This window comes from Natrix helvetica, assembly GCF_964273705.1.
Source record: "Natrix helvetica genome assembly, chromosome: Z".
Lineage (NCBI taxonomy): Eukaryota > Metazoa > Chordata > Lepidosauria > Squamata > Natricidae > Natrix > Natrix helvetica.
Genome location: NC_138554.1, coordinates 99,091,926 through 99,116,762, shown reverse-complemented (window position 1 = coordinate 99,116,762; position 24,837 = coordinate 99,091,926). Strand labels below are relative to the sequence as shown.

Here is a 24,837-nt window from a genome sequence, read left to right as displayed (position 1 = left end):
CTGTACAGTATCTGGAGCACCAGACACAAGATAATCATCATAAACATTCTTGTTTTGAAAACTAACAGACCAGACACTTTAGATAGATATCAGGGCCAGTATCCTGAATATTACAAAGTTAACAACCAGACCCTTTTTCCTGGCACAATGCAAGGTAAAGATTTAGTGAATGCCATCTTTCATAGGGCTAATAATATCTGAATATATTTTAATATTATCTTTCAGAAGAAGCTCAAATTTGTATTAAATAAAAACATTAGTTGCAACATCATTGCTAGTATTTCTCTGGACCTGAAGAATATATTTTTCCTGCAATTTTTAATATAAATTCCCATCCTCCCAATTCTGGGGAAAAAAGCACTGCTCTTTATTCTTCTGTGGGTTTTTACATATTTATTTATTTGTTAAATTTATTTCCTACCTATCTTGCCATGAGGCTACTTGCCATTAATTGTTGCCAGACGACTGCTAATATATAAAGAGAGTCTCAACGTTCCTGCTGTGCAGCAATTTTTGATCATTTCTCCAGGCTGAATTGCTTCAATTCAGTAGCTCAATTGCTCATTTCAGACCTGCAGTAACATTTCTATAGAATTTAAGTATGGACTTTTGACTTGGCTGTGCCAAAATATTCAATGTCTTATTTCCATTCAGCTCTTATAGATCTTCATGTATATTTGTAATCATTTTTTGCTGTATGAAATTCAGCTTCAACTGATAAACGCTATTTTTCTATAGAATTTTTCCTAATATAATGCAGATTTCTATTACATTTAATGATAGCAGTTGTTCATGTCCTCAGCCATCAAAGCATTCCCAAATTACAACATTTTCATGTTTAACAATATTTGAAAATGTCCATTCCTGGTATGAGGGAAGCGGTGTTTTGTTTTCACAGGGCTAATAATACCCATGGTTTGAAAAGTTCTACTTTTGACTTATCTGTTCATCTCCCAGAATCTGGAGGGATAGCCATGTACTCTTTGGTAAACTTGAAATGAACAGTGACATTTTTTTTCCTTAACGAGCCATGGTTTTTTTTTAACCTAGCTATCCTCCCCATAATTCCTATTTTTACCACTGCTTTTCTGACAGGTGAGTCATTAGCGTTGACTTTGACCAAGGAAAGAAGAACTTGCACATCCCCAGATGCTCTTCGGAGTTCTCTGATTTCCTTGATGGTTTTATCCTGCACTTTTGCAATGATTTTGACAGGGCAGACGTTCTCAGGAAGATTTTAATATGATCCCAAATCACAAATTCAAGACTGTCTGTCAACTGTAGAAATGATTCCATCATTAAGGGGGCATGCATAAGCGTACCAGCGTGCCTATCACCCCTGTGCTAGTGTCCCCATTTATATCTACTCTTTTTATTTAATTTTTTAATTTAATTTAATGCTTCTAGACCGCCCCCTCTCCCGAAAGGGACTCGGGGCGGTGTACAGTTCATACAAATGTGTTTATGGCTATGTTTTGCTTATTTATATCCATTTATTTGTGCCATTTTTTCATGTGTTTTCATACTTGTTTCCTTGTACCTGTTGACAAATAAATAATATTTTCTAGATTGATATGAATCAAAATAGTTTTACATGCAAGTCTTTAACAACTGAGTTTATGTTACCTCTTTTTACATCCTATACCCGCGATGGCGAACCTATGTCACGTGCGCCACAGGTGGCACGTGGAGCCATTTGTCAGGGCACGCGTGGCTTTGCTCTGTCAATTCCATCGCGCATGCGTGCACTGGCCAGCTGACTTCAGCTTTCTTTTCGGCCATTTTTTTGCCCTTAACTGCTGCTTCTAGCTCAGGGAGAACAGATCGGCTAAGCCCAGCTCTCTCTCTCCTTCCTTGAATGGATCTGGTGGGATGATCAGGCTTTCTTGCTGGGCTGCAGGAGAGGGGAGAAGGAACTGTTGCCCCAGCCACCTCTGGGTATGGAGAGATGATGCAGCAGGGCAGGAAAGAATCCGGTCTTCCCAGAAACCAGAGAGCCCATGCGGGGAAAGAGGCAGGCTGACTTGAGCACAGGTGGGCGGTTTGCCGGCATGTCCTTTGCTTGTTGGGGGTACTCCCGTTGGCCCTTAGTGACGGGGAATGCTTTGTCATGCAGGCGAAGGCTGGGGCCCCCTCTGCAACATGCAAGGGGCTCCCCGCAGCCTCGGCTCATACATGAGTCAGCTGCCCTGAGCTGGCAGAGGTGGTGGGTGCAGATGGGTGTGAGCTAACCTTCTCCCCATTACCATCGCACCTGCCCAGCTTGTTCCCCCCTCCCCCACTGGCTCCTGAGGAAGGAGGCAGAATGTCCTCCTCCATGGGAGAAAGGCACAGAAAGGGTGTGCGCTAGGGAAGCAGGTTCCCGGGGGTGTGTGTAAGAGAGAGAGATCGGACTAGTGGGGGAGATGTTTCCCCAGTTTGCCACAGGAGCAGCACTGGGCTGAAGCACCCCGCTGCGCATTTGGAGCTTGCCTGAAATCTCCCTCCATGGACTTGAGGGTAAAGTCCCCTTTTTCCCCCCTTCTCAAATTGCAGGAGAGTGGCACCTCTCAACTAGTTGCTGAGCGTGCCGGCTAGCTGGAGAGACTAATCCACCAATCAATAAACCCTAATCATAGCCTCGGCCCAGCAGGTGGGTGGGCAAACAGGCGCTCTCCCTCTCTCCCTGGCTCGCTTGGACTGCATGGATTTGTTCATTCAAGCGCCAAGGTGAGCCACACACTGGCTGGGTGCGAAGCGCTGGCCACAGAAGCGAGAAGCCAAGCTTGGAGAGCTAATCGGAGGTGGTGCACACTCTCCCTCCCTCTCCTTACCTCTCTCACCAGGCACACCGCAATTTGAAAAGGGGGAAAAGACGGGGGCCTTTTTCCCCCTCAAGTCTACGGAGGGAGCAGTGCAGGGCTTAGGCGTGGGGAGCTTTGTTTTCTTCCTCTTCCTTCTCTACAATCCGTGCAAAACATTCAGTTTCTAGTGCAGCCATTGTTCTCAAGTTATCTTGAAAAGAACTCAATATTTTACCCCTCCGAGTCAAACACTCTATTCAAAGCGCCTTCAACGCCCGACTCCTTTTTAAAATTCCTATGAACAGCAGTACATACGTTTATTCAGTACATACATTTATAAAAAGATACGTGTATCTTTTTAATCGTCCTCTGCTTTGAGCTTTAAAGGAGAGGCTGGGCTGAAATCTGCAAAACACTCTTGAAGTTTTGCCTTGACATTTTGCAAAACTGTTAGAGTTATTATTCCCGTGTCAGTGAAAATGAAAAGCAAAGCTCCCCACGCCTCAGCCCAGCACTGCTCCCTCCGTGGACTTGAGGGGGGGAAAGCCACCCTTTCCCCCTTCTCAAATCACGGCATGCCTGGTGAGAGAGAGGGGAGGAGGAAGGGAGGGAGAGGGGCCGAGGCTACGATTAGGATTCATTGGCGGAGTAGTCTCCCCCGCTACCGGCGAGCTTTGCAACTTGTTGAGATGTGCCGCTCTCCCGCAATTTAAGAAGGGAAAAAAGGGGGCTTTCCCCTCAAGTCTACGGAGGGAGATTTCAGGGAAGCTCCACCTCCCTCAGAATGAAATGCCCGGTGGGGCACTTCAGCCCAGGGCTGCTCCTGTGGCAAACAGGGGAAACCCTCCCCCGCTTGTCCGATCTCTCTTTTACCCCCACCCCGGGAACCTGTTTCCCCACCGCACACCCTTTCTGCACTGGTGGAAGGCACTGGACATTGGGGGCATTGCACTTGCAACCACCCGCCAGCCACCAGGGAGACAGCTGGTATTGCCAGTTGAGCGGCGCTTGGCTCAGCAGTGTGTGTGTGTGTGTGTGTGTGTGTCATGAGGCTTCAGGCCAGGATCACGCAAGCACGGCCGCCCCACCAAGAGTAGCATTTGTTGCCTCTGAAGGTGGCGGGGAGCAGCAGGCGCTGCAGGTGCAAGTGGAAGGCGCTAGAAGCCTCCGGAGGGCTTGGGGGGGGTCAGGAAGGCCATTTTTGGGGGGCCCCGGTTCCTAGAAAGCCTCTGGAGCCTGGAGAGGGAGAAAAATTAGATCATCGTGGACTCAAAAGATAATAATAATAAATAATAAATATTTATTTCTTAGCCGCACCCTCTCCCGAAGGACTCGGGGCGGCGTACCACAAAACATAGGAAATAAATATATCGACATACATATAACAAAACATATACCAAGACATATACACGACATATACAAGGAGGAGGTGAACTGATAGATAAAAACAAGTAAAAACACAATGTTTAAAAACCCCTAAATAAATTGAATGCAATTAAAATACCCCAAATAAAAAACCCGTCAGGAGCGATATAGTTGGATTAAAGTTGAGCCAGGCCAGCAACTTGAAAAAGGTGGGTCTTGAGCTTTACACGAAAGGAGCGGAGGTCAGAGGTATTCCTAATATCCGGAGGGAGGTCATTCCACAGGGCTGGGCCCGCCACAGAGAAGGCTCTACTCCTAGGCGCCGCCCCTCGACACTGTCTGGTGGACGGCACCTGGAGGAGGCCCTCTCTGTGCGAGCGGATTGGTCGCAGGGATGTATGGGGCAGAATACGATCTCGCAAGTAACTAGGTCCTGAGCCATGGAGCGCTTTAAAGATTGTTATCAAAACCTTGAAACGCAATGGTAGGGTTTGCATGTGCATGCATAGGTGGGGGGTTGCGTATGAATGTGCATGGGGTCACGCGCATAGGATTATGGGTGTGGCACGCCCCCCCATGTCCCCCCTGCACTACCCCCGCTTTTGGCACGTGATGCCAAAAAGGTCCGCCATCACTGCCCTATGCAATGGAGGTCTACAAACCCCAACTACTTTTAAATACATTTTCTATCCAATGTTGATTCTAACCACTTTAATATGCATGCTTCTATTCAAAGATGGCAAATTAATGCTGAGAATGGCATTCTGATTACAAATAGTCCTCAACTTACATCCATTCATTTAGTGATGGTTCGAATTTACAAAGGCACTGAAAAAGTGACTTATGACCATTTTTCACACTTATGAAATTGCAACATTTCCATATTCATTTGATCAAACCAGACAAACTGGCAACTGACTCATATTTATGAAGGGTCATGTGGTGCCCCTTTGCAACTTTCTGACAGGCAAATAGGGAAGCCAATTTTACCTAATGATCATGTTACTAACATAATAACTGCAACGATTCCCTTAACAGCTGTGGCAGAAAAGTCGTGAAATGGCAAAATTCACTTAACAACTGTCTTGCTTAGCAACAGAAATATTGGGCTCAATTATGGTTGTAAGTCAAGGACTACCTGTACTCATTGGGTATGCCATAATCACACAACACCTAGCAGGCTGATGTAACTATTTTCCAATGTAGAACTTCTATTCTGGAAAATATAAAACTTTTGGAAGACATGCCAACATTTTTTAATGTCAGCAATTGTTTTATGGAAAAAAATACACCATTCATGTATTTGTATATACGTATGTATATGTAGAAGTGGACCAATGTCATTTTCTTGAGTTCATGAAGACTATTAACTGCCTTAAATGCATAAGGCCACATTCTTAAGGATTTTTCTGTCTCTCCCCCCCCCCTCCTCCATGTCTCTCTCTTCCTCTCATCTTTGGGATAAACAGAGGTTCAGGAAGCATTACATTTCTAGATGATTGATGCTGCTCTTTCCTTCAAAAAGGATTTTTCATGGATATCATAGTCGCAGATATACTTAGTCTCAATTTGTTATGGCATTGGAGAATATCATGGCTCCTAAAAACCAATCAGAAGAATTCAGAATAATGTATTTCTGATCATATCTACACAGGCTTTCCATGTATAATAATGTGGTTCAACAAAAGTAAAGCAAAGTTAATTAAGCAAAGTCAAGAATAAGGTGACTGATGAAATAAGCCAATGAGGTAGAAAAGGAAAGGAAACCTGCATGTTAAATAAGGACAATTCAGTAGTAAATAACCACACTGGATTTTTTTTAATCCTAATTCAGCAACAGATCATCTGAAATATATTAATAAAAGAAATTGCCTGGTTTCCTCAACAGAGAGTGGTCCATTACCACCAATAAAACTTTATTTCTTGTCAAGAGAACTATAGAATGCACCAAGACAGAGATAAGGCGACCCCTAAGGGTTTTGCAGAAAATGCAGTCTTTCAATAACTTTATTATATTTTGAATTAATGAAAAGCACCTTTGTTTACCCTTTCATTCCATTTATGATATCATATAGGAACTAATATAATTGTGGTATTTAAGGGTTCAGAAGGTTATTATGTGTTTTTGAGATTTAATTGATGCCATTCTTAAGCATGATGTAATTACACTTGTTAGCATCTGGTAGCTTTTACAACCCAAGAAAGGCAAAAATTAAGTACATGTGCCCACAATATAATTGACTCAATACAAACTAAACTGTGTAAAAAACATTAAGGCACCACATAACAGTTAAGTATGATTAATATTTCAAAAATGAATGTATACAATTTCTGCTAACAATATTTTAAGCTTTTGACATAAGATGGAAAAACGAAGATGCCGATTTGACACTGCATACTCTTCCCAAATATCTGTCACTGAATTATGATTATTTGATTGTAGTGGTGCCAGTAAGCAATTACTTTGAAGACTGGTTCCCAGCATTATTAATCTAAAGCAGTAGAAGATAGGTTTATGTCAGCAGAAATGGAATGTAAAGGATTTAGAATTTCGTTATATATATTTAAGCAGAGAATCCTTCACAATTTGAGGAGAACAAGGAGCTTGTCCGGAGACAACACATATAGTGCAACCAATTATATAAACCTCAAGCAAAAGCTATATTAACCTTTTTCATGCAATCTTATGCCAAACACTCAATGAACACAGATGGGAAATAATATCTTTTCAATCTGCCTCTTCTGACTCTAAACAGATTTAAACAAAAATCACATGTAAATATACATGGAGCCATATTGTAGCCAAAGATACCAGAATACCACGAACATTAAGTTAACCAAAATAAGACAGGTTATCACTAGCCAAATAACTACAAACCTCCAGCTTCATTGACCTTTGGAATTATCTGAGTAAGAAAAGTCGAGTCAAATAAGACAGGAATCTTATCAGTTAAAGAAATTTCACAATGCGGCATATCAGAAGTATAAGAAAGATGGGAAGAAAGAAACAGAAAAGATATTGGGCAAAGATGTGAATAGACATCGCTGAATAATACAGTGGAAATATACAACTGATCATTCCAGTTAGATGAGAAAACTACACAAGTTCCTTAAGAGATTAGGAACCACACAGTATGTTTATATAAAAATTGTTTTACATGATTGTATTTCAACTCAATAACTGAGTTACAAAAGCAGAAAAAGGATCTTTCATATATAGTTAGCAAATCAAAATTGCTGGCACATTCATTTAAAAAGGTTCCCCTCGCACATATGTGCTAGTCATTCCTGACTCTAGGAGGTGGTACTCATCTCAAAGTTTCAAAGCCAAAGAGTCAGGGCTGTCTGAAGACATCTCCGTGGTCATGTGGCCAGCCTGACTAAATGCCGAAGGTGCACGGAACGCTCTTACCTTCTCACCAAAGTGGTCCCTATTTTTCTACTTGCATTTTTACATGCTTTAGAACTGCTAGATTGGCAGAAATTGGGACAAGTAATGGGATCTGTCTCTGTTACACGGCGCTAATATTGAAAAAAACTAATCCTAATTTTAAAGTTGTTCCTGAAATTTGTTTTCTTAGTTGACTTGACAACACAGGCATCTACACAAAGTGTTACTATAATTTTAATAGATTAATAATTATATACTGTTATCTCCTAAACTGTTAATAATTTGTAGGTTCAGAAATTTTCTCCCCTGAACCCTAGTGAATTACATTTTTTTCTTTTTTAAGAAAGCAGGAAAAAACCCTTCAAGGTAACTGATTTCAAAAGAAGTTACTACAATAAAAGGAAAAAAAACAAGCAGTTTTTGGCTTGAATCACAGAATGATCTGGTTTCAGATGCCTTTCCTTTGGCTGCTTTAACCATTTTAAATAACTGATTTTTTTAAATTCTCTGTGCTGACAATACAGCAACAAAGAATTTAAACAGAGGCACCATTTGCCGTATAGGCATTCAGAGTCAATGTAATTAGACGTTGCAGCCAATCATGTGAAAGCACCATGTCCTGTTTTAATAAAATTCTACTTACTCTAGAACTGCCAATTGTATATAAACTGGTCAAATATTTATTTTGCTCGCTTCTACCTAACAAACAAAATATAAGATTACAGAATGACCTAAAAATTGACCTTCCCATCCCACTTCAGTTTGTACCATCTAAATTCCGCATGACTTACAAATGCAGAGCGAAGAATGTCTAGTTTCCATCTCATTTTGAAGCACTACTCTTTAGCTCTGCTTGTAAAAAACTGAATTATACCTTAGGGTATTTTTATATGTGTTAGGCCAAGATAGGCATCATGTTCTTTTTTTAGCAATGTTGCTCAACCTTGGCAACTTTAAGAAGTTTAAACATCAACTCCCATGACTCCCTGCTAGAACAAAAATCATTAGTTTAAATCCGCATTTAGTATTTCTTCCAAAATAAAGTCATTGTGAGATTTCTAAGACTCCAAATAAATAAATAAAAGTTCAAAGAATGGAAGGATGGAAGGCTGAGTCAACCTTGAACAAGGTGAGATTTGAACTGTCAAATTGTAGTCAGCCAGCAGTTAGCAGAAGTAGCCTGCAGTACTGCACTCTAACCACTGCGCCACCATGGCTCAATCATTTGATATTTATGAGGTAACCTTTCATTGGGAAAAATAATGTTCTCTATAATGTGTAGGAATGTTTTCTTTATCTTACTTCCTAATCACAAACTATGGTCATGAAAGACATCAGTTTTGCTTGCCTAGTTACTAGTGAAACATTATACTCTGGATGCATAATGCATAACACCTTTATGACTAAACAAAGTATATAAAGTGTAACAGCTGCCAGAAATGAAGTCAACAATGAAAAGGTTGTAACATAAGTAAAATTACTTTTGTCTCTCTAGCATGATAAGATTCTCTAACATGGATTTCTTGTACTTGCATCAGCATCCAACATCTGTCACTTAACCATCTTATTATATTGCTTTTGCAAATCAATAATGTCAGAACTACTTTCATGTTGGATGACTCAAAGCAGGAAAAAAATTGATCAGCATTAGTAATGAAATTACTTATTTTAACCCAAAGCAAAATTTGTGGAAACATAGTATTTAGTAGTTCCTCTCATGACAGATTGATTCAGTTAAACAGCACAATCCAAAATAATTTCTAATTTAATATGTAAGAATCAGAGTTATAGTAGAGTTATAATAGAGAGGAGAAACTCTTCAGAAGATTTAAAGCAGGAGGCCAAATCCTGTCAGCCTCTGCTTTGCTGCTCGCTTCGGCTGCCATTGAAACAGGGAGGGGAGGGTGATATGGTATTTGGGAGGGGAAGTTGTCAGTACAGGAGTGAATGAAGAAGGGAGTGTTTTTCTCACCACCTTCTGCGCATGTGGCAGATAGTGGATTTGTCGCCAAGGCCAACTGTCCAGCATACCAACCTGATGATGCCTTTTGAAGATGCAACCCACATGACACCGGTGGAGTGTGCGGATTGGACTGTGGGATGAGGTTACCAGGGGGAGACATATTGATATCTCTGATTACTCGCGCTTTTGCTTCAGATCTTGCTTTGCCTAGCTGCTATCTACTCATAACCAGTAAAAGTACTCTTAATTCTGAAAAATGGAGCTGAGTGGTTTCTTTCTTGGTTATTGATGGTTACATTTACCCAGTGCAACTAATGGTGAGTGATCTTGAAAGCTTTGGGGAATCATACGTTCTGCGCACAGCTTTAAATCAAACACAACACTGCACTACTTACTAAAATATCATCTGATTTTTTAAAAATTTAATTTTAAAAATATTTTTTTTAAAAAAATCACTTTTCCTTTTATAATTCAGACAATATGAACAATATAAGAGTAGTACTCTACATTATTACTAAAGGGAAAACTTTGTCTGGTATTCATCTCTTTTGGTACTCATTGCACCTCCTAAAAGGAATTAACAATGAGTACCAACGTAGCACTTACCCATGTGGTAAGACTGTATTATCATTATTATCCTTCTAATCTTTTCTACTACCTTCTCTTTTTGGTATAATTATTATGATTATTACTCTGTTGTTTTGCATGTACATTGAGTGTTTCTGACGGGAGACAATTTTTTGTGTCTCTAATCACACTTGGCCAAATAAAGTAGTCTATTCTAGAATCTCTAACTTAAGATGAAGCTGCTGCAGTATATGCTCTTCCAAGAGTTTTAAATGCTTTTCAAGGTATCAAATGCAAACCATAAAAGTAATATAACAAACTAAATAAAGCAACTGCTGGTATTCACAGACAGGTGAAATGGTATGTGCTGGAATTCACAGACAACTAAGCCTCTGTGAATAAATTGCATTTAAGACAATTTTGTTCAAACAGCATCCCAAGTGTGTTTGTAGGCTAGAAAAATATCTAACCATGTCCCATCTAATAAGTTTTATAAGTTTGAATTTATTAGCCGCTCCCTTTCCAAGTAGGACTCGGGGCGGCGTACAATGGGGCATATAAAACACAGAAAATATATAAAACACATAGGCGTACATACAGAACATACATACAGATACACAAACACGGACTCGGAGGAGGTAAACAATTTACATCGTATAGACAGTTAAAAGACCCGCATTAAAATTGTAAAAACCCGATATAAAATTAAGATTTAACGTTTAAAATACAATTTAAAAACAGTTAGGAGGAATAAGGATAATTACGATTGAGCCAGGCCAGATAATTGATCTCCCTTCCCCTCTGCCCTACATTCTGTTCTTGGCATTGTTCCCCTGTAAAGCATGATGCCAATGTTAGACTCATATTGCACCTAAATGTAAATACAAGGAAACCATTAAGTCATCTTAAGCTAATCATTAAAGAATAACCAAAACTGTGTAGTAATGGAAAGCTGTTTGCCTTCTCGATCTTCAAGCTTTTAGAAAGTAGGACAATAATAGCTACAAACATTTATGGCTTATTATATCAACCTCACTCAAAGGTTCTTGTTTTTGGTGATGATATACCACTGGATTTGCCAGCCACAAAAGGCTCAGGAACCAAGCATGCTTATGAATTGAAGCTGCAAATGTCGCAAGTTTTATTACACTTGTGACTGATACCAATGTCCAATTATTGCTGACATTTGGGGTTTGGGGCTGAAATCTTGCAAAGGTCAGTATGAACAGTGAAGTAATACTCCCTGGGAAATTTCTGAAGAACAGAGCTTAAAGGGCTCTCTCCAAGCATATAGCAGATTATACTAGCTAAGCTCTGTATCGCTTAGATAAACCCATGTTATTTGATCTAATTTGTAATAAAGGAGACAATTTCTATTTGATCCAGAATTCTAAAGCATGTTGAGATCTTATATACATTACTGCAAATAAAAATTGCATTTTTATGAATAATTCTTACAATTAAATCATAATGCTTTTTATACTTCAAAATAGATAGTGTGCTACTGTATCTACATTAGGTGGAAGAGACATATTTAAGTACACCCAGGAGCTTGAGCACATCAGGTGCCTGTGAAAGGCCATCCTATTTCTCATAAGCCATATCAATAATTTCTTCTGAAACTTCCTTCTATTAAAATTGATATTGAGGGTAAAGCTGCTGTTTAAGAGAAAAAGGGCCAGAGATCCCTTAGGTGTGCAGAATTAGTTGCATGGTTTTGTGTTGGGATTTTGTTTTTTGTTTTGGATCTGGGCCAGATGTAAAGCACTAAAACAGATACTGCAGCAAACACCTGATTAAATTCAGTAAAGCCCTATGCCCCAGGGTGCTGCTAGAAATATGTAGTTTCACAATCTTGGACTGCATTGCAGTGTGTAGGTGTAGATTAGTAACTGTGCTTTGGTATTGCACTTCTGTGCAATTCTTATACATTGATGCAATCACATTCCAACCTAAATTACTTCTTAATTTCCCTTAAGGAATCCCACTGCTTGTTTTAACATTAAGGAGGCTGGGTGTGCAATGCACTTTACGAAGTATAAATTCTCTGGAGGTAGTAAATGCTTCATAACCAAATTAAGCTTGAAAGTGTCTACAAGCGGTTTGCTGCTAGTTGTCAGAAAATGAAGCAAGATATAAGATAACCCAAAGGTAGTCTGTTTGCAAAATTACTAATTATAAAGTGCACAAATGAAAGCAAGGGACTTATAGCAAAGGCAGTAGACTCCCATACTATTGGGGATATTAATTAATAGAAAGACATTTATAGTATAAACATCATTAGTTACGGCTTACAATTGGGAAAATAGGTTTATTTAAGGGATAAAAGAAATCAATAGTTTAGTTTCTACTTCACATAATCAGCTCCATAATCAGCTCCATGCTTCTCATCAGGAGACTTATAAAACATTCAATGTATATCTACACAGATATAAATCTGCTTTAAATACCATGGGATTTACTCGGAGAAAGTCATGGAATTGCAGCTTAAATATCAACTTGAATTGAGAGCCAGTTTGGGATAATAGCTAAAGCATCAGGCTAGAAATCAGGAGACAGTGATTTCTAATCCTATTTACAAAGGCACAAAACCAGCTGGGTAACCTTGGGCTAATCACTTTCTCTTAGCTCTTAGAAGGAAGCAATGGCAAATTACTTCCTGAAAAACTTTGTCAACAAAAAATGCAAGGGCTGTATGGAAAATGAACAGAAGGAAAAAAGAAAATCTTGAATAAGCAAATAAATTGCTAATATTTGCATACATAAAGATTCTTAATTCCAGAAGGGGAACAACAAGAACACATGATAGTACCCTTTTCCTCCAATTTTGTCCCGTTTCATGTAATTTGCACATTCCTTGACTGATGTGCCTTCATAAGCCACAAAAGGAACTTTTATAGAATAGTCAAATATGTATATAGCTTCCTAAAGCCATCTGTCAAAAACAATGCTTTTCAGTAAGCCCCTTTCCCTTTACAGTGTGCTAAATTTAATGCAAACTATATTTTCCAAAGATTGGAAATATCTACTACGTAACATGCATTTATGTAATTTATACTGTATCTCTTAGTTTCTGATTGATAACACCAGTGCCTTCCTAGACTACAGTTTACATTCCTATTACATTTAGAATAGAAGTGCTTCAGTTCTCTATTTAAGATCTCATTTCTATACAACCTCAAGTGGGAAACCTCATTTCCATGTGATTTTATACCCTTATGAACCCCCTCTTGCCATTTTGTTTTCACCACAATGAATTTCATGTCTCTGTGTCATAAAGAATATTTTTATGAGATTTACATCTGGCTGTCAAGAACTAGAAATCTTGGCCATAACTGGATGGAATAAAAAAAAATTAGTAAAAACTTGGCGTAATCAGATTTCTGTAGATGGATGTAGAAAAATTCAAGTACAGCTCCACTGTTTTTATTTATCATTCATCAGCAGATCCTTTTTAAAAGCAAACAAAGCAAGTTACCCTGTCTCCCCTTTAAAAGCATAATCTCATGTATCATGGAATAGGTGACAATTTATAGAATGAATGAAGAATATGTGATTAAGAACTATACACTAAATTTAAAAAGACCAAATAAGGCAGTTAGTCTGTCAGTCAATATGAGAGTCAATTTTCTAACTGAAAAATTACATTTCAAAAATTAATGTCAATAATCTTATGTGATGGTTTTTATAATTCTGTTCAGGGTCAATACCCTTATATGAAAATTTTATTTTAAAATATTGTTACTACTGTTACCCCAGATATTACAAATATCTGAATTCAAAAGTTATGTGAGGCAAAGGTATATGACTTGTCCAAGAGGTAGGATTTACATACAGTTCCCCATATGGCATTCAATTTCCCAGAATTCCCAGCTAGTCAATATATGCCTGGAGGGGACCAGATTGGTGAAATCTGTTTAAATTCTACTTGCTACCACACAAAGAATAATCACCAACTTTTATAGCCCTTTCAATCAACCGGAACAAAAATACCTGGAAGCTCTTCATAAATATCATCAAAAATAGGTGCTGCTCCTGGTTGAGGTGGAGCTATGGAATTTTCCTCAATGTCATCATATTCTTCTTCTGGAATAGTTAGAGATCCCATATCTGTTAAACACAGAAAAGATATTCAGTCAACCTAGCCACAAGGAACTCTCTAGAGCAACAGATACGCTCACAGCCTTCCATTTTCATATCAAATAATACAATACATCCTTTCTAATTGTACTTATTAAACAATTCACATTCAAACACTACAGCATTAGGAATGAACGCTTTGTTTAAGCTTCTTTGGAAGGGGAGTCAACTAGGTACAATGACACTTACTCCTACATATACAGGGAATTCCTTAATCTTTCATTAACACACACAGATTAAAAATAAAATGCACTATTAAAGATAGCACAGTAATCACATGACCAACAAAGAGAAAACAGGGAAGCTTCCATTTCCAGCATGCATTATAGGCAAAGTGTTTTGTTAGTAACTGGCATACCTTGTAATACAAATTTCAGCCTCTCTACCCATTCTGCAGCTTCTTTGGGAGTAGCAGCTGTAAACTGTTCAGAAACTTCATTTTAGAGAAGAATAATCATGAGCATCAAAATATACCTAGCACTATATTAATAAAGCCAAGAAAGTAGCATTCTGGTCACTTCTTCAAGACACCATTAGTAATTCTTTACATGTCTTCTGGTACTTTTCTTGCAAGGATGCTTCTTATAATGTACAGTTAATTTTGACAAATTTATGTAATTGAAGCAGAGGATGATGGATTTAGAACTCTGATCAGCAGCTGGCAGCTGTGCATAAAAAAGCTGCTTCTCTTCATCAATGTCAAAACCAGGACTGATGAACAAAATTTGCCCTTGACAATTAGAAGACACCCATGAATTTCTTTAGACTGCTCGGTACAGTTTTCTTAAAAATGTTCTTGTCACATTCCAACACAGTACCTGACAACTTAATTAACTGGCTTTCAACTGCAATCTCAGATATTTAAAACTTATTAAACTTACATTTCACATTGATGCCTAGCTGATAGATCTCACATTGCATACTTTTAACTTTGATTTCCCTCTTAGCCTCTAAGCAATGCAATGCATATTTAACATTGAAGAATTTATATTCAATTATTTTACAACATTATTCATCCAAGAAATCGGACAAACCTATTAGATAATAGATATTTAAATGTAAGCAGTAAAATGAGCCAGCAGATAAGTATGACATATGAGCTGTTCTTATCCAAAAATTTAATATTAGGGCAATCTTTTTGCAAAATCTATTATATGAATGTACAAGATAAGAAAATAAAAGATTCCACCCCACCCCCACTCCAGCTCTTTTTCCAACATGTCAGGAAATGTTTTACCAAAATGTTAATGTCTCCATAACTGGAACAGTAACAGTTTTATCAATTTAACTTCAAGACAACATAAAAACTCCAACCTGATAAATGCGTTTATCAGGCGCAGCGATTTCAAAACAGCAATCTTTCTTTGGATCCTTCCGAAGGGTATTATTCATTCTGACGGTGTAGCCATCTATAGCGAATTCACCTTTCTGTTGTTTGTCTATTGTAGATGAAAAGTAAAGATAGAATTTCATTTTCAACATTGAAAATGAATGTCCCATCAGGTTATCATTTATTCAGATTTTGTTTTTCTGTTCCATGAATATTCAAGAGGCTGAGTTAAACATTATTGTGAATGGATTTAGTGATGGTTGAAAGATAAAACTCTTTTTAAGGAGAAACTACAAAGAACATTTTTGAAAAGGCTGCTTATAGAATCCCACAGGATGATCCTTACAGATGGTCTTATTTAGCGTGAAATGCACACACTGATGCCTCACGGAGGGGGGGAAACAGAATCAAGAACTGGAACCTGGAACTTGCAATACAAGTGTTCCATAAATCAGTGTCTCTTCTTGGTTCAGTAATCAATGGACCAACAAAGGATGATCTCCCCGTTATACCTGGCCCAGTATCGGAATTCAAAAAGTGAACTTTAAATGCAATTAACAATATTTGTAAAGGTGTTTTTCACCTAATGATTAAAGCAATGGACTATGGAAAAGCTATAGCTACAGGTTTAGTATGTTTTTTGTTCAATATATATTGGCAAAAAGAATTTTAAAAACTCCCTTTTTAAACAGGAATTTTAAAATTGCGAAGATCAAAAAAACTAATGCAAACTAAAAAAATCAAAAGAAAAAACAAAAGCAGCAGAAAAGAAAAAAATAGAAATTAAAAAAGAAATTAAAAATACAACCTTAGTAAAGAAAAAAGAAATATATAAAGAAATGACATAGCCCTTTATCAACAAGCATAAACATGTTTATAATTTATCATCTCACAGAATATAGTCAATTGATTTTGCCTTTTATATTGCTTATCTATAAGCAATCTTTAAAGACTTCTTGTTTCAATCCTGATTAACAAAGGTCAATAAGCAATGTATCTATTTTAACATTGATCAAATAAACCAACTTTATGTTCCTTCCTTTTATTCTAGTCCCTTCAAATAATGTCCTTGAATTTGATTCCTTTTCATTTTTTTTATTCCTCATAATTTTTTCAAAGCTGTAATAAGTCTCTTTTATAAATTCAATATAGGAAAATTATCCAGTTAATTATTTTGGCTTTTTATTTCTATAACACTTTTAATTATTAAGACATCAGCTGATTTCTTTTGTCTCTCCAGTGCAGTATCTTTTTCCATATCATTCTTGTAAACTGTCATTTTTAAGTTTATTTTCCAATCAATCTCAATCTTGTAAAGTAAAACATGTTCCTCTTCCATAATATGTTTTAAACAATCTACCAATAGAGGTGGATACTATTATTTTCCAAGTCCATTGTTAAAAAATATCCGTCAATATGTCCAATATTAAAATATTTTTTCCCTTCAGTATTAGTAAGTCAAATTTAAGTGTTTTCTCCTTTAATTGTAATATTTAGTTCCTCGTGGTTAATTTTAGTGTACAAACTTTAATATCTCATCCTATCATTTGTTAAAAAAGAATTCAAAATCAAAGCATTTTCCCATGGAAAAGATCATTACAATCTTGTAATCTTTATTATAATTAAACTATTATTAAACTCTTCTGTCAAATATATCTAAAACTTTTTCCTTCCTTTTTTTACTTTCTGCAATTTTTTCTATTTCTTTGATGTATTTTCTTTAGATTTTAAAAAATCTTTATATTTAAGAGTATTTGATATACTCTTTTTTGTGTATGTATTAGTAAAGTTTCAAATCCTCATTGGCAGTTCCTTTTGACATTTACATGCTGAGGATCCCACTACAGATATATCAAGTACTCTAAAGTGGTATTTGTTAAACTACTGCTAAACCAAGTTTCAGTTTTCTGAGTGATCTGAAAGTCCCCTAATAATTTAGGAGTGCATTTCTTACAAATTTGGTAATATTCTAAACAGCATGGAAACAGTAAGTGGAGACTCCACTAATTGTATACATTTTCTGAAATGAGTTTTGACATTAAACATGTACTTGCTTTTAGTTTAATTGTTTCCATGATCAATAACAGAAATTTACGGCAAAAAAGAGGAAATCAACCAGAGACAAAACCAGCATATTACCTTGTTCTTAGTCTTCTCTTCACAGTCATCATGAATTAAGCTATCTCAGCAGTCTAGTTAGCCCTAGTTAACCAGCCTGTCCACTCATTGAGGAGATAAAACAGGAAATTAAAACAGGAGGTGTCTGAAACCAGTGGTCCCCGATCTTTTTGGCATGAGGGAATGGTTTCATGGAAGACAATTTTTGTTTGGATCAGGGGGAGAGGGAATGGTTTTGGTTTCACTCACTTGCCTGCCACTCACATCCAGTGTGTGACGTAATAGGCTATGGACCAGGACTAATCTGTGGCCAGGGATTGGGGACCCCTGATGTAATCGTAATTGTTCTGATTCTCTTTCACTTTTTCACTGTGATGCAGGACAGACTCAAAACAGTGTTCCTAAGTAAAGGAACTATGAAACTACAGTGACAGTATCTCAAAAATGGACAATATCTACCAGCAATAAATTTCTATGTTGGATGTTGCTTTGTCCAAGATTGCCCCTGAGGATGGTCCAAACTCCTATGGCTTATAAAGTAATGTTACTGATTTATTTGTCTGACATCCTGTGACTTGAAATGGCTGTAGCAGTATTGAAGTTATGTGGATTCCAGTGCTGTCCTTAATTATTAAGTATTAAATCGTGAATGGCAGAAAATTGGAGAGCTGGGGAAGAAACTAAAGAAGTAGAGTAAACTAAGGAAAACATCCATTGTGCTCCCTGATGAACACTGTCACGTTGTATTTGTAATACAAATTTCAACAGTCTTGAAGTTTTCAGTAACATCCAGACTTTAAACTGCCATAAGCAAACAATTTTTCCTTTGATTCGTTTTACATTGGACAGCTTATACACATCATTCTGAAACATTTTCTTACTAGATATTGTGCAGCCATATGATATATCACCTGGATTTTTTTGTAAAAAAAACCAGTTTTACTATGGAATGAAATAATCATTAACTATAAAACTGTACATAGGGATACGGTGGCTCAGTGGCTAAGACGCTGAGCTTGTCGATCAGAAAGGTCAGCAATTCACAGGTCAAATCCCTATTGCTGCATAATGGAGTGAGCTCCATTACTTGTCCCAGCTTCTGCCATCCTAGCAGTTCGAAACCATGTAAAAATGCAAGTAGAAAAAATAGGAACCATTTTTGGTGGGAAGGTAACAGCGTTCTTCAGCATTTAATCATGCCGGCCACATGACCACGGAGATGTCTTCAGACAGCGCTGGCTCTTTGGCTTTGAAATGGAGCTGACCACCACCCCAGAGTCGGGAATGACTAGCACATATGTGTGAGGGGAACCTTTATCTTTACGTTTACTTATAAAACTATGCAGTAACACAGAATTCTTGTAGAGGTTTCTCCTCTAAAAGCTGGAAACAAATGAAATCTGATGATACTTAACAGATCAGAAATACTGAAATCATGTTTGGGGTGGTGATAGTGGGGGAAGGAAGAATTACCAAATGAAACTAAACCAAGATAATGCTGTATCATCTTGAAAGTTGATTAAATCTTGAAAGTTGATTAAAGTTCTGTAAAAATGGTCCATGTCAAATTCCAAAGGAAACAAGAAAGAAGATAAGAGAACATTTCATCAAGACAGTATATTTACACCATCTGGAAGCATGTGGAGAATTATATGAAATCCAGGAAAATTGCACGCAAATCCAGTTTGCAATTAAACAATAGAGAGACCTCTGAGGCCTGTAGACATTTAATTGTTAATGTCCATTAAGCAACATTCAAGATTACCCCTAAATTTTGCAATACAGTTAACTGTTAATATCCATTCAGCAGCATTAAAAATATTCCCTATATTTTGCAATACCTTTGTCACTTCCATAGTACTAGAAGGTTGTTCTACTCAAAGCACACCAACATATTCCTACATTTTGCAATACCTTTGTCACTTCCATAGTAGTAGAAGGTTGTTCTACTCAAAGCACACCAACGTTTTTGCCACTCAAAGCCAAGGAAACTGTGATCTGCAATTAAAATAATTCACATATATTTTTACATGTAACAAAACTCGTTAATTACAAACAGGCCAAAATAAACAATTCAGGATGTGCAATGGAAAAGATATATTCTGGTGCAAATATGAATATAAGCAGGGACTGCCAAAAGTAAGGATTATTCTTCACCAATTTTGGCACCTGCCCCCAGATACGTTTTTCTCACAGTTTCAAACAGATCTTAGATAGATATTTGAAATGTTTAAGGAGATCCTGTACTGAACAGAGTAAGTTGTGGTTTCTGAGTTCCTTTCCAACTCTACATTTAAATAATTACAAGATAATGCATAAGATAATTGTATATCTCTGAATATCCAATTCAGAGATTCTGAAGCTTAAAAATACATACAGTACATACTATTTTCCTCTTTTCTTTTTCAAAATTCTTACATGCTCAGTTTTCACCAGGGCCAGTAAATTATTTTTACTGTTGTAAGATATTACTTTTCATTTTATAAACTTTTTAAAAAGAATTTTATTGGTTTTTAAACATTTATGGGGAAAGGTAAAAGGGTACATAGAAAATTTTGGCAGCTCCCGTGCTAGTGGTAGAAATCCCTCCAAATCTCACAATTTTTACAATGTTAAAGACAACGTATAAAAGATAAGCAAAAACAGAATCTTATTCTACATTATATCAACCATGTGTTCAATCATCTCTTTTTTTGTCACTTTCTAGTATATCAACAATTACAATAATATTTCAAATGCATTTATTTTTGTGACACCTGAGCCTTTTCAATATTGCTCCCTCCTCCCTGTCCCCAGATGGAGCCACAGCCCCTCCCTCCTTCATATCTTGTACAATACTACCTTTTTCACCACCTCCCATATTTTCGTCCTCTAGGAGAGAACAGTGTTTTTTAATGAAGGCTTCTGCCTCCTCCACTGTATTAATTCTAATTCTGTTTCCCTCTCAAAAGATCAACATTCCCTCTGGCAATAACCATCTAAACCAAACTCCTTTATTATATAATTTCTTTGATAAGGAGGAGTACTTCCTCCTTTTTTCCCTTATTTTTTTCGGAATTTGCTTAAGAAGGGTAATTTCTTTGTCTTTATATTTTAGTGGTCCCCCCCCCCCCTTTGAGCCCCTAGCACCTCATCCCTCATGGTCCTCCTAAGAAATTTAACATGTACCTCCCTTGGAACATTATGTGTTCTAGCGTATGCTGAATTAATCCTGTAAACCAGATCCATATCCCACCACAACTGTTCCTTGTCTCTCTTAATATATTCTGCTAAAATTGTACTCATAATATCTTTAATATCTTCATTTTCTGTCTCTGGTAGGTTCTGGAATCTGAGGAAAAAGGACATTCTTTCAAGTTCTATTTTTGCCATAACATTTTCCAATTATAAATTCCCCTTCCGGACTGCCTTAACCTCCTCCCCCAGCCCAGCCGCCCTCTCCTCCAGCACCTTAATTCTTTGTTTGTTTTCTGTTATATGGTGTTGTACACCTCTGAGTTCTTCTTTGAGATCTATTACCTCCTTTTTCAACTCATTTTGACCCTCATAATTTCCTGAAACATTTGGGTAACGGATAAGTCTTTTGAGTTTTCTCCAGACTCTTCTTGTTGTAACAATGAAGTAATTTTCGTCTGATGCATACTTGGGCTGGAGGTGGCAGATGTGGGAGCCGAGAATGCCTTGCCCGTTGGTGGTTTTTTGGGCCCCATTTATCTGAGTTCAGAGATGGTATAAATCTTTTACAAAAGAAGTGGCGTCAGTGGAGTGCGCAGCTGTGCCGATCCAAGGAGGCAGGCAAATCCGAAAGTGAAAAGTTAGTTCTCCATCACAGTTCCAAGACACGGAGGCACACCAGAAAGGGGAAAATCAAATAATCAAAATCCAGGAAGACCATATGACAGGAGAGGTCCAGGGGTCCTTCAGGGGGGGTAATAATACAATGCCAGAGATTTTTCAAAGGTAGTTTCAAAAGGCAGACTTCATTTGTAAGTATAAAAACAAAGACGGAGGGGAGCCATCTTGGCTCCTCCTTTCACAGGGAGAAGAAAACAGCTCAGCAATCACCTCTTGCAATTGTGATATAAATGTTACTGTGAAAGACAGAAATTGGTGAATGTCGACATTCACCGGTGAATGTCAACACATACCAAATACGTAGGGTTAGGGTTAGGGTTAGGGTTAGGTATTTAGTGTAAGTCATAAATAAGGGTATTTAGCAAATATTTCGGACATACACCAAGCGACTATGTGAATGTTGACATTCACCGGTGAATGTCGACATTCACCAGATTTCTGTCTTTCACAGTAACATAAATCTTTCTCACATAGTTAATACAGGTGACAAGTCAGCCTTTATCCTCTCTCCATTCCGATAGAGAGAGAGATAATTCAAATGCCGCTTTATCCGAGGGGGGTAAAGAGAAAGAGAACCCCCCCCCTCTAATCTTGCAGCTTCAAATAGATTGAACACGAATTTACAATAGTCTGCTGCTTATCCATTACCGATAATTAAGGAGATTAGGACGGATCTCTCGCCACCCGCATTCCAGCCGCTCCTTCTTAATTAACACCTTCCTCCCGGAGCCCATTCAGCAAAAGGGCAGACAGCCAAATGCTGTTCCATGTCCCCCCTCTGTTCCCCGGCTCCTGGGGCGAGGCTGGAAACACCCCCGCTGGCTGTCGCCACATCCGGGGGTTCCAGCAAGCCGCCCTGCGGCAGGTGGCCCCTCCGAGACTCCCTGTGCTCCTAAAAGGAGCCCACCAGAGAGACGAACAGCGGACAACAACGTCCGTCGCCTTCAGTGACCGGAAGTGATCTCTCATTTAAAAAACTTCTAATGTTATGCATGATCTATGTATCTCAAAAATGTGGCTATTAATAGCAGCATCTATTGTTTAGTATTGAGTGAGCAATGTACTTTTTCAGAATATAATTTATTGCAGTTAAATCTAGGATCTACATTACAGATCTTAGTCATTTTTCTTTTCTTTTGAAACAAGAAAAATATACTTAGGAAGCAGATAGCTGAACCCAAATATCTTGTTCAGTGCTTAATGAGATGTACGGTAAACACCCTAAGAATGGGTAATATCCTTTCTGTTGCACAAGCTGCACTGGTTGCTGGTTTGCTTTTGGGTCCAATTCAAGGTACTTTTTATAATATTTTAAAGTCCTACATGGCATAGAACCAGGTTATCTGAGGAACTGTCTTGCCCCGATGAACTGGATCACAACGTGTTCCCACATAAGGGCATGCTGCAGACCCGGTTGCTTAAAGAGTTTCAGCTCTTAGAAAACTTTGTTATTAAATATTATGGATGTTTAGCTAGAATAGGACATAAGGATTCAGTGTTATTGGAGGATTTTAGAAATAGTAAATGAAATGCCAGTATGTGGTTATGTATTAAATCTTAGTATATTTTATGATGAAGGATGTTTAAACAATTATAGTAAAATGAAAATGGAGGTATGATGATGGTAACATATATCAATATCTGAGTTAAAATACTTGAGTTAATATGAATTATGTTTGTTGACTGTGGAAGAGATGCATGTAAGCCTTTTTGTAACCAACTGATACACTTTCTACAGTATGTAAAGAAGGATGTGTTGTGTTTGTTTTGAAAATAAAAAATAAAAAAACCTTTTATTTAAAAAAAAAAAGATGCTGTCCGATTGCTTGGAAACTTCACCCTTCTGCTCTTTAGCCACCTCTGAGAATGTCCTTGATTCTCAGAGGAAACTATTTTGTTTTGGCTATACTCCAACTATCTCCCTATTCCTCATCACCATGGTGGCAACACTGAAGCCTCCAAGGTAGTCTCAATCAGGCCAGTTTCAGAGTTGACAATAACCTTTTCTGTCTCCGCTCTCTTTGGAATACCTTCTTACCAAAGATGACATCTGCCTCTACCCTTTTGGCCTTCCAGAAGAACATTAAAACCTGGCTCAGCTAGTTGGCTTGGGACCTTGTTGGGAGCCCTATGTTGTAGGTGGTTAGTGGACTACTAGGGAGGATGCCACCACTGTGCCATTCTTGCTTTGGCTTTTCCAGTTTTATATCTAATCTAGTGAATATTTTGATATTTATTATTTTAATTGTGCTCCCAGAGATTATTTGTAGGATGAAATGGATGGCATATTCATCTTTCATAAATTCAACTTCTTGCATAGAATACTACCTTGATGACCCTTCTGTTTTTAATCCCCTGAAGTTATGGGTTAGGGGATCAAAAACAGAAACAACCAATTTCTCTTGTCTCAGATACACTGAAGCTGTACGCCCAGAAGAAAATATTCATTATATTTCCACCTATACTTTATGGTTAAATTCTTTCAATATTTTCCAAAATAAGTGAATCATTTGCCTCCAGAAACAAATGACTGCAACTACTATAAAAACTGAAAGCATTATTTCTACCACCCTTTTTAGTTTACCTTTTCTACGTTTTTCCAAATATCCAGATACTGAAACAAATGGAAGATCTTGTGCCGCAACTGGAAGAAACTGATGACCTGGAAGGAGAAAGGACATAAAGAACAAATGATTTTTTAAAGCACTATGAAATAATCTCCTGGTGGATAAAAATATATACTAACTAATGATTGTAGGTTTATCTTATCTGAATATAGAAATTAATAATTTACATTCATTAGCACACATTAAACTGGGTTACCAAATAGTTAAAATTTATGAAGCATTTTAAGTTATGTTTGAGTTCCTTTTCTTTGGTAAAGTCAGAAGGATGAAAAGAACATTATGGATTGTTTATTTAGTAGAACATGGAACATTAATCAGTTAAGAAAATCATCTGCTTTTACCATTAAGAAAATTAATGCTGCAGCACAGAGACTTCTGTTCAGGATTTCAGGCAGTCAGCCATACCTCTGTCTAGGATAATGTTATTTCATTCCCTCCATCACTCCCTCCCAACAGTCACAAAGATCTCTCTAGCCTCTAAATTTTTGCAGCCTTCATTGGGCAAACTTATATTTTTCTCCACATATTTTAACTATAATTAAGGTCCACAAATTTAAAATCAAACATGGTTGCCAGATCTTATTCAAGTATCATCCACAATTAGTCAATCTCATAAATTAAGTTGAACATGTTTTTAAAAACTTAGCTATCATTTCTTTTTACTGATAGGAAATAATTATTCCTCATTTCAGGCTTTT

The 24,837-nt window shown here is 37.5% G+C and overlaps 1 protein-coding gene across 1 annotated transcript in view; it reads right to left on the bottom strand.

Annotated features, from left to right (window-relative positions):
* SKAP2 (src kinase associated phosphoprotein 2) overlaps positions 1-24,837 on the bottom strand; it is a 138,214-nt gene that overhangs the window by 36,234 nt on the left and 77,143 nt on the right. The window contains exons 5-9 of the mRNA XM_081933403.1: positions 24,097-24,174; positions 19,572-19,655; positions 15,524-15,648; positions 14,568-14,631; positions 14,063-14,179 (exon numbers count right to left, since the gene is read on the bottom strand). Of these exons, the coding sequence (XP_081789529.1) occupies positions 14,063-14,179; positions 14,568-14,631; positions 15,524-15,648; positions 19,572-19,655; positions 24,097-24,174 (468 nt within the window). The remainder of the gene's footprint in view (positions 1-14,062; positions 14,180-14,567; positions 14,632-15,523; positions 15,649-19,571; positions 19,656-24,096; positions 24,175-24,837) is intronic.